This window comes from Chiroxiphia lanceolata, chromosome 2 (genome assembly GCF_009829145.1).
Source record: "Chiroxiphia lanceolata isolate bChiLan1 chromosome 2, bChiLan1.pri, whole genome shotgun sequence".
Lineage (NCBI taxonomy): Eukaryota > Metazoa > Chordata > Aves > Passeriformes > Pipridae > Chiroxiphia > Chiroxiphia lanceolata.
In genome coordinates, this window is record NC_045638.1 from 20609820 (window position 1) to 20624300 (window position 14481).

General features: G+C 40.4%; 1 protein-coding gene across 1 annotated transcript in view; it reads right to left on the bottom strand.

The window, feature by feature from the left end:
- Positions 1 to 14481, bottom strand: part of SHROOM2 (shroom family member 2) — a 122813-nt gene that overhangs the window by 43859 nt on the left and 64473 nt on the right. Inside the window, 3 exon segments of the mRNA XM_032679295.1 lie at positions 2118 to 2167; positions 2169 to 2202; positions 2204 to 2251. Coding sequence (XP_032535186.1) covers positions 2118 to 2167; positions 2169 to 2202; positions 2204 to 2251 — 132 coding nt within the window.

Below are 14481 nucleotides of genomic sequence, written 5' to 3' on the forward strand. Positions count from 1 at the left end.
CCAGGGATGGGATGCTTGGGCTAGAAATATTCCCTCCTCAGGCTATTTCCATTATCTCCTTGCATACTGATGCTTTCAGCTACTGATTGCTGTGCCTCTGAATCAGCTCTGTGCTTCTCTGTTTTGTGAATTGTACTTTGAAAGTGGGGAATCCCTGATGCTGCTCACCTCTTTCTGCAGATCAGCAAGCCCAAACCACCCCGCCTCTGCAAGTCTGATCCTCAAAATACCCAATTCCTTGGACTGCCACTCTAGGAATTCTGGGCCCCCCTCAAGCAGCCGCAGTCTGAAACCAGCTCTGCCACTTAAACTCTTGGACAACAGACACCAGGGCTGACAAATCTCCCAAATACATCACCTTTCAAGTGGGCAGCACAGGCAGCCAAGGGGTTCAGGATAGCAGTGACCTGGGAACCCTGCTATTATACTGTGCTAAAGCCACTAAATCTTTGGTCAGCATCTGAGGAAAAATGACAAAGAATTTGCCCTTTTTATTAATATTTGTATCTACCAGCAATTGCTGCTATTTCTGATATGTGAGGGGAGAGGATTGCTCTATTCCTACCACCCCTCTCTTTCTTTACACATGCAATTTCCTGACCAAACCTTATTTCAAACTGGCCTTGAACCAATATTTCTTTTCTTTTCCAAGTATTGGGGCACACCCAGCTCCTATCAAATCACACCTTGAGACACGTGTTTTGTAGTATTTTACTTTCACAAGGACAACCACCAGGAAAAGCAGGAAGAATATACTGATTTACAGCTCAGTTAGAAGACTCATTAATAGTAGTTACAGCTATAGCATTGCAATGAGGAACACAATGGAAGTTTTTAGAAGTTTCTGAATTTTGCTCCTATGTACAAGGACTTCCACTGTCTTCAAATCTATAAATCTAAATCAACCCATCTACATGATATTTAAATACAAACTTTAAATCAGTGTAAGCCAGCAGCAACTATAATCAAGGATTGCTAAAACTTCTGCTAATAAAGTATTACAAAAAACATTTAAAAACATTTCTGCCTAATGTTAACGTTGATACTTTTTTCAGGGGCAGACAGTAAGTGATTTTAAAAATAGTAAGAAGCTTCCAAATAAAACAATGTAAAAACAACCGTAAAAATGTAAATAATGTTCTTTTATTTTGACCACCACAATAAATTAACATCAAGAAGTAATGATGGAGAATGTACAGCAGTCAACACAGAAAACAGAAGTCTACTTCCCAAACTGGGATTGTAAACCAGACTCATTTTCTTTAATGCTCGATGTAACTATGTCCCAATGGGAACCGAGAAGAAAAAAGTAACAAAAAAAACCCCAGTAAAAAACCAACCAAATAAAAAAACCCAGAACACCCCCACACACACACACAAACAACCAACAACCAAAAAAATCCTTGTGAAATGCTAAAGAATGTCATCTATGACCAGAAAATAAACAAGAACCTGTAACCAGGAACAAACAGCCATGACCTAAAGGTTTACATTTTCACAGCTCAAACTGCATGGGTGCTAGCCTTTCTCCCTTAGTGTTGAATGAGACCTAACAAATACTAAGGTGCTTTAAACAGGGACTGAAAATCATTGGTCTTATTACCTGTCTACACAAGCAAGATCACAGGTGTAGGGAAGATCAGATTACAGAAAGACAGTTTAACTTATAAAACCATAACATCTTAAAGTCCAACAATAAAAGATTCCACACTGTCCCTTTAGAAAAAGCCCTTTTAATTGTCTGAAACAGTATTTTTCACTTTCTTCTCCCTTTCCTCTTTCACTTTATGAATGTTAATTTTGATAGCTTCTTTGCCTTAGGATTTTACCAGTAGGCACCTGAAAGGAAATGCAGAACAAGAAACAGAACGTTTGACTGCCCTTAAAGATAATTTCTTACTTTCAATCACATGCACGTATCACATACTGATTCTGAAATCCATCATCCATACATCAAACTTCCCAAACTCCCCTTTAGCACTAAAGACAGGCAATACTAAAGAGTACAATACAACAATTTGCATTTGTTGTTTTAAAAAAAACCCCACTCAACGACATGACCAATATTACTATTGTCTCATTGTTAGAGCTTAATGTGCGTTACTTTAGGCAGAGACTCCTTGCATGATAGCGGGGAGTGCCAGGCGGCGCAGGCATTAGACGAGGGAAAGGTGTGACGTGGCTGTCTCAGGCTGACTTTCCGAAATTTGGTTGCGTGCAGGAGTGTGGCCTGCAGGCTAGGTCATTTCTCCTGAAAACAAGAGAGGTAGAGTGAACTAGTCTAATGCAAACAGTTCAATAAGGTGATATGCAGCAAAAAATCTACCAGGTCGATAGTAAAAGATTTCACAGATAGGACCGAAGCATAATGACTTTAAACGACAGCAAAAACTTTCTGCATGCATGCGAGTTTGAAAAGACTCGCCATTTATTTAAAATGCTTGAGATGCACTGAAATGCCATACTCTCCAAGGTCTGTGTGGGTAATTTCTTTGGTGAGCTTTTTTTTATTCCTTTTTTGGTTTGTTTGCTTTAATTTTTTTTTATTACGGGTGGTGGTGGGGTGTTTTTCACAGAGACAGATAAATAATTTTAAAGTACTTGACACTATCCAGAGCTTTAATAGTTAAAGCTAATACTGAAACTTAGGACTTGTTTACAACTTGACAACAGTAGGGCTTTGGTAGGTTTTTACGTAGGTAGGTGTATATGGGAAAAGATGGAAGAAGAAAGAGTTAATGACAGGAAGGATTAAAGCCATCTGCATTGTTTCATACAAGTTAGTAATAGTGATATAAAATCATTTTAACTCCAGCCAAGTTCTGCTTCAGCTCTTGAAATGTTTCGCACCCAGATATGCAGGGGGGTTTTGTTTGGTTGGGGTTTTGGATTTGTTTTTTAAAGAATACATCTCAAAAACAGTTCAGCAAATCATGTAAGTTCCACAAACATTTACTTGGATATCATCTCCAAGCAAACATGGTCACTTCTGAGAGATCCCTTCTAAGAGGTACAACAGTAAGTTTAGAGCTTTGCACCTTAAAAACTGTTCTGCAAAACTGCTCCATGCTCCATATCCTCTACCCCTTCCTTCTACTCAGGAAGTTAGTAACAGCTTGCACTCCTTCCAAGGACTTGCTCTTTGTAACACCTCTCAGCACTCATGAAATAAGTGCATTCTTTTACCCCAGGGTTAAATAGGCCTCTGGGTGGAATCCAGCTACTTCTGTTTTAGTGAGCAGATGCCAAGTACAGGCCATTTGTCTAGACCTCTCAGTCACTGGGAATGAAGCAGGAACTTCTTTGAAGGTAATTCATCCTGCTTCTCCTTGGCTCATCCTGAGGAAGTGTAATTTAAAATTTAGATGAGGTATAAGGTTTGACAAATCCCATCCTTCCAAGTCAGAGTCTGAAATAAAGGCTTACAGGACTTAGTTCTTGAGATTTTTTAATGCACTTATGTATTCACAAAATTTATTACTTCAAGGTTAAGTCATTTGTCTGAGTTACAGAAGTATTTGCTACATGAGAAAGTGTTACCTATTTTCAATTTGAACTTTAAAGGTAGTTCTATTTTTTTTAATCCTCCCTTTTATAAATTGGGTTATCAGACAGCCACTGGATTTAGAGACCAAAACTAAAGTTCCTTGTAAACCCAATATCTTCAAAACAGGTCAAATTTGAGTACATGGCTTTTCACAGTACATCATGAAGATCTGAAGAAATTAATGATGAATTGCCTTTCCAGCTTTGCATGCAGGATTACAAAAGGAGAATAATAATTCTACAGGGAAACTGTAATTTCACTGTCACTGAAAAAAGAAGTAATTGTTTCCATAAACAAAAGCCTGCTCTTCACAGCATGACAAAAGAGAAAACAGTGAAGCAGAGCATCACTATGTTGTTGGTTCTTGGTAGGACATATTATTCAGAGAGGAGAGAGAGCCCCAATACTCTTAGTGCTAACAAATGCAAAAGATATGTTCAGCCATGCGATGATGGGCTCCAGAAGGTCTGTGTGCTACAAGCCTGTGTGTAGGTATGGAAAAAAATAATTCCACTGTTCAGCGTGCACGAACATTGAATGTTTCCCCCCCCCCACCCCCCCCCCCCCCCCCCCCCCCCCCCCCCCCCCCCCCCCCCCCCCCCCCCCCCCCCCCCCCCCCCCCCCCCCCGCTAATTTCTAAGGTGCTGACACCAACTCAGCAAACTACAAATACCCATTGAGCAAATTCAACAGACATCTTAGGCATCAATTCAGCTAAAAAGGTTTATCTATTATGAGACAATTACTCTTTATGACGCACTACCAAGGAAACACAAGACTAGAAAACTAGCACAATATAAGCAGCATTTGGAGCATAAGGAAAACAGGGTTGGGAAGAGGGCTTCTGCAACAGTTTGGGCTTGGCAAATGGTAGGAGGAACCCAATCACTGGGAAGAAACAGAAGGGATGCACATGTAAACTCTGTACTGTACCTCATGGAACTTCTCAAGATCTTCATAAGATAGTTCCTTGCTACATGAATATCATTTTCAGATGGCATTTTCTGTGCCACAATATCCACCACCACTTTCATTTTCCTGAACAGCCAAGCAAGGGGAGGAACAGACTGGACTGAGTTGTGACATAAGACAAGTCAAGTGGACATAAATTTACAAGTTCTGTTTAATGTTTTGTATTTGTGCACACACAGATTTTTGAGAGGTTTGGGGGTTTTTTGACATAATAGTCTGAACAGCCTAAAAATACTGGTGGGATACCGAGAAGGTGGAATCATGTAGACACCGGCCTTTGTTGTGAAGTTCACATGACTAAAAATCAATTTACTGGCATACTTAAAAATGCTTTCTGATAGATTCTCAACATTTAACTACAATTACTATGTCCTGCACTGCAAGAAACAATTTTTTCTTAAAAGTGAAGTGCAGCACAAATATTGATTCTAAAACTTAGCAAAATGGGTAGAAGGACTAGAAAGAAAAGATTAAAATATTCAAAACAGGAATATTTTGCAGGCAACTAAAGAAGCTGGAAGCTGAGCATTTATATTCTAATGTAATACCTCTGTATTAATTCTGAGTGACAGAATGAGATATCTGAACCTACAACCCAGAAAACTCTGCATTAATGGAAGCATTATTAAAAAGCATTCACTGAAGTGTCTTTCTCTAGTGCTTTTACAGAAGCTGCTGGAAGGAAAATGTTGATACGTATTGAAGATATACATTACAAAGAAAAAAGATAATAGGCTAGCAGATACAGCAATATAAGCTTATTTATCCCCAGCACCACCTTCACAACAGAATTTTTTCATTCTTATCTACCAAACAGCTCCTCTGTTGTAACCCTGTCAACCTCTTTTGCATTGGGAATAATCAAAGCAAAAAGGTGACAGGCATTTCCAGGGACCTGCATCCAGGTGGAAAGCAATTGCTAGAATTTATTTCATAGAAACATACAATGGTTTGGGTTGGAAGGGACCCCCACAGGCAGGGGCACTTTCCATTAGACAGGTTTCTCAAAACCCCATCCACCCTGGCTTTGAACACTCCCAGGGATGAGGCATCCACAACCGCGCAACCTGTTGCAGTGCCTCACCACCCTTACGGTAAAGAATTTCTTCCTAATATGTAATTTGTCTGTTAACGTTTCGTTCCAGTCCCCTGCTGAATCAGCAAAGGGCTGGCTGCTGGCTCACACACAAGCCTGAGGCTGCACCTTTCACTGCAAGCAGGGGCAGCCGCACACGACAGGGGCTGCCATGTGTCGCAGTTCTGAATCAAAAAACTGGCTTGTCATTCCTTTTTAAAGGCTATCTTCTGTTATTTCTTGTCCTTATGCTGCCCCAAATTTACCGATCCCTATGATCACTTTTCACATTAAATCTATACAATTCTTCAAAATGGCTGAGCTCGTCCTGGGAGGGCGGGGAGAAGGAAATCCGTTTCGCCTTCGCCCAAAGCCCCTCACTCTTCACGCGCTGCCCTCCGCGGGTGTCGCATCCCAATGCTCTTCCGGCGCTGCCCTTCGGGGGTGCCCCATCCCAAATCCGGCGCGGCGCTGCCCGGGCAGGCGGCGGGAGCGGCCCCACAGCCCCCCCGCTCCCCCTGCCGGCAGCGCCGTGCGAGGGGCGGCCCCGGGCCCGGCCCTCACCGCCGCTCGGGGTCTGCCCCTGCTCCCGAACTGCCACTTACTGTTGTCACTGCTATGATTATTCCTCGTGCTAATTAAGCGTTCCTCAGGCCCTCAGAGCGGCACACTGCCCTGTGACTCTGGAACCACCAATTTTCTTAGCCTTTCCTCATAGGAGAGGTGCTCCATCTGTCTAATCAACTTGGTGGCCCTTCTCTGGACTTGCTCCAACAGGTCAATGTCTTCCTGTACTAGAGATGCCAGAGCTGAATGCAGTACTCAAGGTGTGGTCTCACCATAATAAAACCTAGGTTTAGGCAAGAAATCCCAATTTTTTAATTTAAAAAAATCAGTCAGTGGCTTCAGTCAGAAATGAGCTGAGTCTACAATTGAGCTGAGTCTGCAGAAACATCTTTTCTACTCTTCCTGTTACACGCTGTCAGCCCTAATTATCTGAGTTAAAACTCTTGTAGCAATTATTTATATTAAAGATTCTTTTAAAAAAATAAATTCAGTTTTCAGTCACTAAGTTCTACAGAAAGCTGCAGACCGCTGTTTCACAGTATAGTCCACGTGTTTCAAAGAATACTCGGCAAACACCAGAATTTGGGAACCAGTCAATGCATTGACACTGAACAGCAGCTACCAAAATAAAACTATTCTCCCTTCATTCACCACAATGCAACTCAAGACTTTTCAGCAGTGCAGCAAAGCCTCTCTCCAGCATTTTGTTTTTAAAGTAGCCCAAGTTCACTTTTTCACAGTTGCAGCAGGATGTCCAAACTACTGACAGTCATTTCAAACCTTGTCCATAACTAGAAATTTGTCCCAATCCCCTTGTAACTGGCTACAATACATGCCAAGGATGCAAGCTAAGGAAATGCAGTAAAGGGCTGCAGCCCTGAGATAAAATGGAAACCTGCACAAGCTTAAAGGTCAAATGCACAATTCAGTTGGCATTCTCAAATAAGAAACCCTCTCAGGCACTGCACATACTGAGAGGTACAGCTCACAAGGTGCCCTTAGATTGTTTCACAGCCAAATAAACCAAACCATTTGTTTGTCCTAAGAAACATATGACCAATTACAAACAGTGCGGCCCCATGCCAGCCAAGCAAGTCAGCAAGGAGGGTTTCAGTCCTTGGGATGAACTCAGCAAGCCACTCATACAGTTTTTTAGTCCACATAGAGAAAATGCCAAGAATTTGTAGTGACAGCACAGGTGCCCTTGTTTGTCTGCTTATAAATCCCAAACAGCTTCATAGTTCTCAGCTTTCTCACCTCCCCTCCTTTACAGTAACACTAGGCCAGACATACCAACACTTCATTAACAATTTTTTTCAATAAATCTGTATGTGCTGTGGGGAAAAAAGGTCCTTCCAATCCACATATTTGTTTTGTTTTGTTTTGGGTTTTTTTTTGTGGGTTTTTTGGTGGTTTTTTTTTTTATTTTGCAGTTCACCAATCTTGTGCTCGATGGAACAAAATACACTAGAAGACCAACATATAATGCAATTAACTGCATATCACAAGGCCACTATGAATAAACTACTAAATGACTTATTCAATTTATTAAAAACATTATTTGGATTTTTTTAGTCTTCTGAATCGTTGACAGGAAAAAAAAATAGGAGACTGAAAACCACCATGAAGCTGCAGTTACCTACAGGGGCCTCAAATAATAAGAAATTGACAATGTCACTGTTTTTCCTTCCAAAAATGGTTCTATGTATTTTTTACTGCAGATTGTGAAAATCTCACCCAACTGCCTAACTTGGGAGCTCATGATTTCTCTAGAAAGAAGAAAAAATTGTCATTTGGTCGAAATGTCTTCCCTCTTGCTTCTTATCCTCCCTTTAAATAGACAAACAACATTCCTTTCTACAGAGTCATCTATAGAGTACTAAAGGAGTCATCACCCTACACAGACAAAGACATTAGGTGTTCTCTCTCTCAGACAACTACATTCATAGAATTCAAATTACTCCATGGTATGGTAGCCACCACTGGCAGATCTACCTGTCAGGGTAATACAAGAACGAAGCATCTGAAATCTGGCAAAAGACTAAGGTCCAGGAGCAAAACTACATAAGAAATGTGAACAGTTTCTTGTGTCATTCTCAGTAATACAAGAATTATCCTAATTTAGGCTAAAGAGTTGTTATCAATTCCATAAAAAAGCTTTAGGTTAAGGGCAATACAATTCCCTGCTCCTTTCCCCTTGCCATTTTCAATGTTGCCCTGCCTCCTGACATAGAGGTATGTCTATATCTCTGGATGTAACAGCAAACCAAGAGAGGACAAACCACACAAAACTTGAGGTTGAATACTTTTTCTGAACACAGTTAATCTCCTACTTTATTTCTTCTTTGTTTATTTAAAAATAAAGGAAGGAGGGTGGTATATATGTGTAAAAGAATATGAGAAGGAACAAAAACACAGAAAGCCCCCCTGAAAATTTTCATGCAACAATTGTATATTAAAGGATTCACCCAAATTAAAAAAACTCCCACTATATATTCTGAAGTAAACCTTCACTGTCTGTCACTCATATCCAATAGAGATGATTCAAAGAAGTTTTTTATATATATATATATACACACATGCATGCACACACACACACACACAAATATATCCCTCTATAGATATGCATAGATATACATACATGTAAACTGACTTTTTAGGCTTTTCTAAATCCAAAATACTCCCACAATTTCTCTGTCCAGGTTTTGCACTCCACCTACTGTTTTTTTAGTCTACCAAAGCACTGCTAAAACCTGACCCATAGTCAACAGTTCACCTCCCTGCTGCTTTTTAGAGCATCACAGCCTGAGCCACTTGGTTCCCTTTCTGTAAGGTTGTCCTACTGCCTTTCGCTCAGATTCAGCCTTAGATGCCCCAACTTCCTACGTCCTGTGGTTAGACAGCAGCAATTTAAATGCTTTTTCTAAAGTACACTCTGTGCCAGCATTCAGACTGTCTATCCAGGAGAGCCTTAAACATCCTTTCAAGAAGAACAGTACATCCAGTGACAGCCAAACCCCTCTCAAAAGCCAGAACTCAGGGCCTTCCTGGGTGAGGCAGAAACATCAGGACTTGAAATTTTAAGGTAACTGTGTAGAGATATTCACATCCTCACTTTAGATTTTACAAATGAAACTTAAGATGTGTAAAATGCCTGTACATGGTGAGCAATAAACCCAAAAAACTACTGGTAATTATTCATAACAAGTACTTTAAGGCAATACCTTTTACTTTTGCAGCTCTATGGTGAGCTTTACAAAAACAACAGACACCATCTCCTTCTTCTTTCAGGATCACTCTATGAACTACAAAAAACGCCTGAATGAAACTTCTTTCAGAAGAAAATTGTTCAATGGTTTTTATATCTGGTATCTGCTGAAGATAAATGGAAATGCTTTCACATTGTAACTGATCAAATGTGCTTATATGAGTATTTAAAAAAAAAACTAGTATGCCAGCTAAAAGCCTGGAAAAGTGAATTTAAAGGTGAAGCATTTAACAGCAAAAATCACAGCCAACATTACCGTTAGTTTTGCCAACTGTGCACTGTTTTCCAAAACAAGTACAGAAGGGCTGACATATACTATTCAAATTACTACTGGCAATAATTGAGTTATTACCAGAGTTTTTGTTGGAAGACTCCACTTCTCTCCAGTAGCATCAGCATGCAGTCCATCTCTTTGTCGGAACCACATCTCCTTGCACTTTTAGTGAATGTTCTTTTGGGAAATCCCCCTGTGACATACTTCATTGTATGTGCACATGGGATGACCAAATGTATGAAACTAATTAGCCTGGTATATGAATAAACTCTTCTCTGACCTCAGACAGCTGAGCTCCACTGCATACATCCCCTTGTCCAGAGACAGCTGGATCAGCCACAGGCAAAAAACAGAGACATTCAATATTGTGCATATAACATGCACAGACACACAAACTGCAGAACTTGAAAAGCTGAGAGAGAGAACAGTCAGCTAGTCTCAAGGAACACAAAACCCACATACAGAAATTAAAGAATAAACTTTGCAGGCAAAGGAAACAAAAGTTATTACCGGCCTTGTTGTCCTAAGACAAATCTATGACCACTCCAGCATGCTCAACTCTTCAAAGTTTTTGATTTTGATGACACTGATCTGAAATCATTTTGAGGAGCAGAAAAAAAAAAAAGAAAATTGGGTTCCTTATCAACTTTGTGAATCCCCCTAAATTATCAAATAGTAAACTATTATCCTTTCAGGTTCAAATGTATTGAAAATATAAGTATATGTATTGAATATACCTGAAGAGTATTGTATCTTAATTAAGGAATCCTTAGCAATTACAGAAGCTTCTTGCAACAAGTCTCACATTCTCCACTGGCGTTTTTCGCTCAGCTCAACCACCTCCCTGCACAGTCACCAGCATGATTCCCACTGGAGCACCATCACTGCCCCCCATCTTTGCATCTTTTCCTCCCTTTGGCCCCTTTCCATATTTGTTTGAGCTTGGCTATTCCCACCTTCCCTCTCCAAGAACATGGCAAGCTCACCTTCCATTTGTGGGTTGGTTCCTTCCTATACTGTCTTTCCCACCTGTGTCTTATGCTGGCAGTAAGACAAGTTTTTTTGAGGATCAGCTGCAGTGTTGAAGGAAAGCTGCAGTGACAGAAGATAGTGCTGCTAGTCACTTAATAATCAAGATAAAACCTCTAGAAAACAACTGAATATGTTGTGGGCTGGTAATTATACTAAATTCAAGAGCTCTATCAATGGCTGGTAAGGATTATTTAAGGTTTAGATCAACTTCTAAAACCCTAACAATCTACATGCAAACTGCCCACATTATCTACGAGCTAAGAATAATCATGCCTAAAAAAAATATAACCCCCACACTAAGTGTGAATGTGTTAACTGATCTTCAACATGAATGAAGAAAACAGAGGAAGACAAAGATTTACCCTCTTGTTCCATACGTCCACGGATATTTCAGAAGTATATAGACAAGTCACCAAATAAAATACTCAGGTCTCAAATCAAGAAATCTCCAATTCTCTCAGCTCTATCTGCTCCACCCACCCCAACACCAATTTATTCTATGATGCATCCTACACTAACAACCGAGCTTTCTCCAGCCTGTAGACCATAAACGCAGTATCTTGAGCTCTGTAAAAATCTTGCTCTCAGCATCTGAGTTTCACCAATACATAAACCATAAATTTCCATGCATAACAATTAAACCCTGTCTTTCCTTAAGATGGGAATTACTTATCCAGTTCTGAAACACAGAACCGTGTGTAAACCACTATGCATACAACCAAACCCTAAAATAAAACATCTTATTCCCAATCAAAACTGGTGCAAACTGGACACAGCTTCTGGGTTTTTTTTTCAGGGAATGATTATTATCCCCCCTTGTCCACTCTGAAGCTGCAATATTGAGATCACCACCACACTAAAAAGAACTTATGGATGTCCCAACGTTACAAGACCAACAGTGCCCTACCAGGGACAACTCAGTTTCCTGTTTCTTGAATTTATGCATCAGAATTCTAACTCAGCCCTCCAAGTAGTTCTGTGTCAGAGGAATAGCTGAATCCTGACTTTCCCACTTTCTGAAACCTTTTCAAGTGTCATATCACAACTCTCCCCCAATACAGCAGCAGAAATTACTTGGGTTCATAAGACCTAAGAGAAGGAATACTGAAAATATCAACAGGACCGGTAAGGGAATTCATACAGAATGACAAACTTGTGACCCAATTCAGACTTTTCTAACCCAAAGGCGTTTTCTAAACCTCTGTTGAGACCATGCTTGTAGTGGTGGCATAGAAACACAAAGGATAGTACAACCTTGGTGATACATTATGTGGTAAAATGGTGCACAAAAAGGAATGGCTAAATCAGATGCAATGCAGAAAAATAATAAAATAAATATTTAGATGAATACTGCAGATTTCCATTATGGAAAATATGGTCCTTTTTAGTCAGAAAAAAATACCAGAGTAAGAAGCAGAACCAACTCAACAGGCCCACTATTGCTCATCTATTTAAGAGCTTGCACTTGTTAAGTACTCAAATACTGCTTTTCAGCCTATTCTCTCAACATTTGGAATTCTCAAGTCATCTTCCAAATACTGGTCACGTCACATAGCATCCAGGACCCTTGTATTCCAGCTTAGCTATAACCAAGACAAAAGATGACTGCAATACTGTAAAAAAATTACAATATTTTCCACATTAATAAAGAACTGAATAAGCTTTTTATTTAGAAACTTTCTCTTGAGGCATCTTGGTCTCTGAAGGACAACAGATTTGAAAGGAAAAACTACTCCATAAAAAAAAAAAAAAAAAAAAAAAAACAAACAACTTCCTCTTCCAAGGAGCCCCTTCTGGATTGTATATACAAGTGCAGGTAAAAATTTATAGTGCTTCCACCAGATTGGAGATAGCTATGCAACTGTAAATCACTCTGTGATGTATGGCACTGTTTTTAAAAAGGATTTTTATTGTCATAACAGCTATTTTCAGCTTAAAACAGACATTAGAGTTTGGCACATTACAGAGCTCATAATCTGGGCAGGAAATCTCAGCTGCCTTAACGTGTTGGAAGCCCAAGGCGTAAAGGTGGTCTAGAGTTTGGCACATCACTGTGGTAACCTCTCCCTCCTTACCGCCCAGAGGCAGCTCAAGTCTCAGGTGAAGTTCATTGTTCAGTTTCCAAGTTATATCCCCTTCTTAAATCTCCAACTGATGACTGCAGCCATAACAGCATTACAACAAGCAGTACTACAATTTGAAACAATTATGTATCCATCTACAATTTCTCCATTGGCAAAGGGCAGATATTTTCCTGAAATAACTTACAGCATGAGCTCCTCTCCTCCTATGCCTGTATTAATTCAGGCCCAATCTCTCCAACATTTTGGTGACTCTTAAGTGAAGTAGAGGCAATCTGCATGGGCAGGTATAATGCTGTCACTGAGAGCTCCTACCAGCCTGTGGGTAGGACCCTGACCCTGAGAAAAGCAAGAACACTGCTCTCCATTCCTAGAAGGGAGATGGGGGCTGCAGTGAGACAAAAGAAAGAAGCTGGCTTCTCTCTTGAGGCTGCTTCTATGTCCCGCTTCATCTTCTGTGAGAAACAGAGCTGGACCACAACTTCAATCCTCCTTGCCACAAGACAGTGCTACACAGTGATTAAGCAAGACTAAGATCCAGCCAATGTCACAGAAGCACGACTGGGTAAAAACAACCTTTCTTCCCCTGCATTGTCTGTTTTAAAGGTATCTGGGATCCAGAAACAATGACACTGTTCTCACTGCAAAGGGACAAGCCGTGCCGTGTCCCTTTACTCTCTGCACACAGTACTGTACCTACAGGACACAGAGATTTGTCCCCATCTCCACCCCTGCCCAAACCTCCCTTCCTCCATCACACACACATAAACAGAGGGGTATGTCAGAATCCTGAAAATGGGGGGTTTAATTTCTCCACTCCTCTCAAAAATGTGAGACCCTTCCAGAACTGCAGACACAAACTATGACTGAGAGTTCACAAAAAGGAAATGCAATGAACACAAGGATATCAAGTCAGAGATACCTCTGCAAAAGATTCGCACTGACAGCCACTTTATCCTCTGCCTCAGAGAAACCAGTGGTGGATACAGACAAGTGGCTGTCCCCTGTGCCACTCGGGAGGCTCAGGCCCTGAGGCAGCAACTCACACGGCTGCCAGTCTGAGCTCCTGGTCCATGTGAAGAACTCACTCCAGACCTGCCACCATGCAAACACACTCATATCTTCAATAAATTTATGATGATCAAAAAAACCCAACCCAACTTAAACCATTAAATCCAATGGTGCTGTTTCCCTTAATTTGGATTCCCTGGGAACAAGTACAAACCCTTATTATGAGCAGATATATGGCAGTGGTTTTAAAACACTTAAAACCACTTAGAGCTGAAAGTTTAAAGATGCCCAGACAACTCTGATTTCTGGTATTCCTGGAGCAGTGCTGATTTTGTTTAGGAATAATGTTCTCACAGTTTTGTAGGCTTATTTTACAGAAACTGAATGTGCCAAGATATGCACCCAATTTAGCATCACTAGACTTGAAAGCTGGGTTCAGTCATTTCACAGCAAAATAAAAGCTATTTTCAAAACAAGATTGACAACAGAATTACTTCACAGCAACAACAACAAAAATCTTCAATAGACCATTCCTTTTCCAGCCTAGCTCACACCATCCCTTCAGATCTCAATCTTTAGTCACCTCAATTATCTCCAAGAATAAGTTTTACAAGAGAGGCAGTCTGGCAAAAACAAAATTAAAAAAAAAAAACA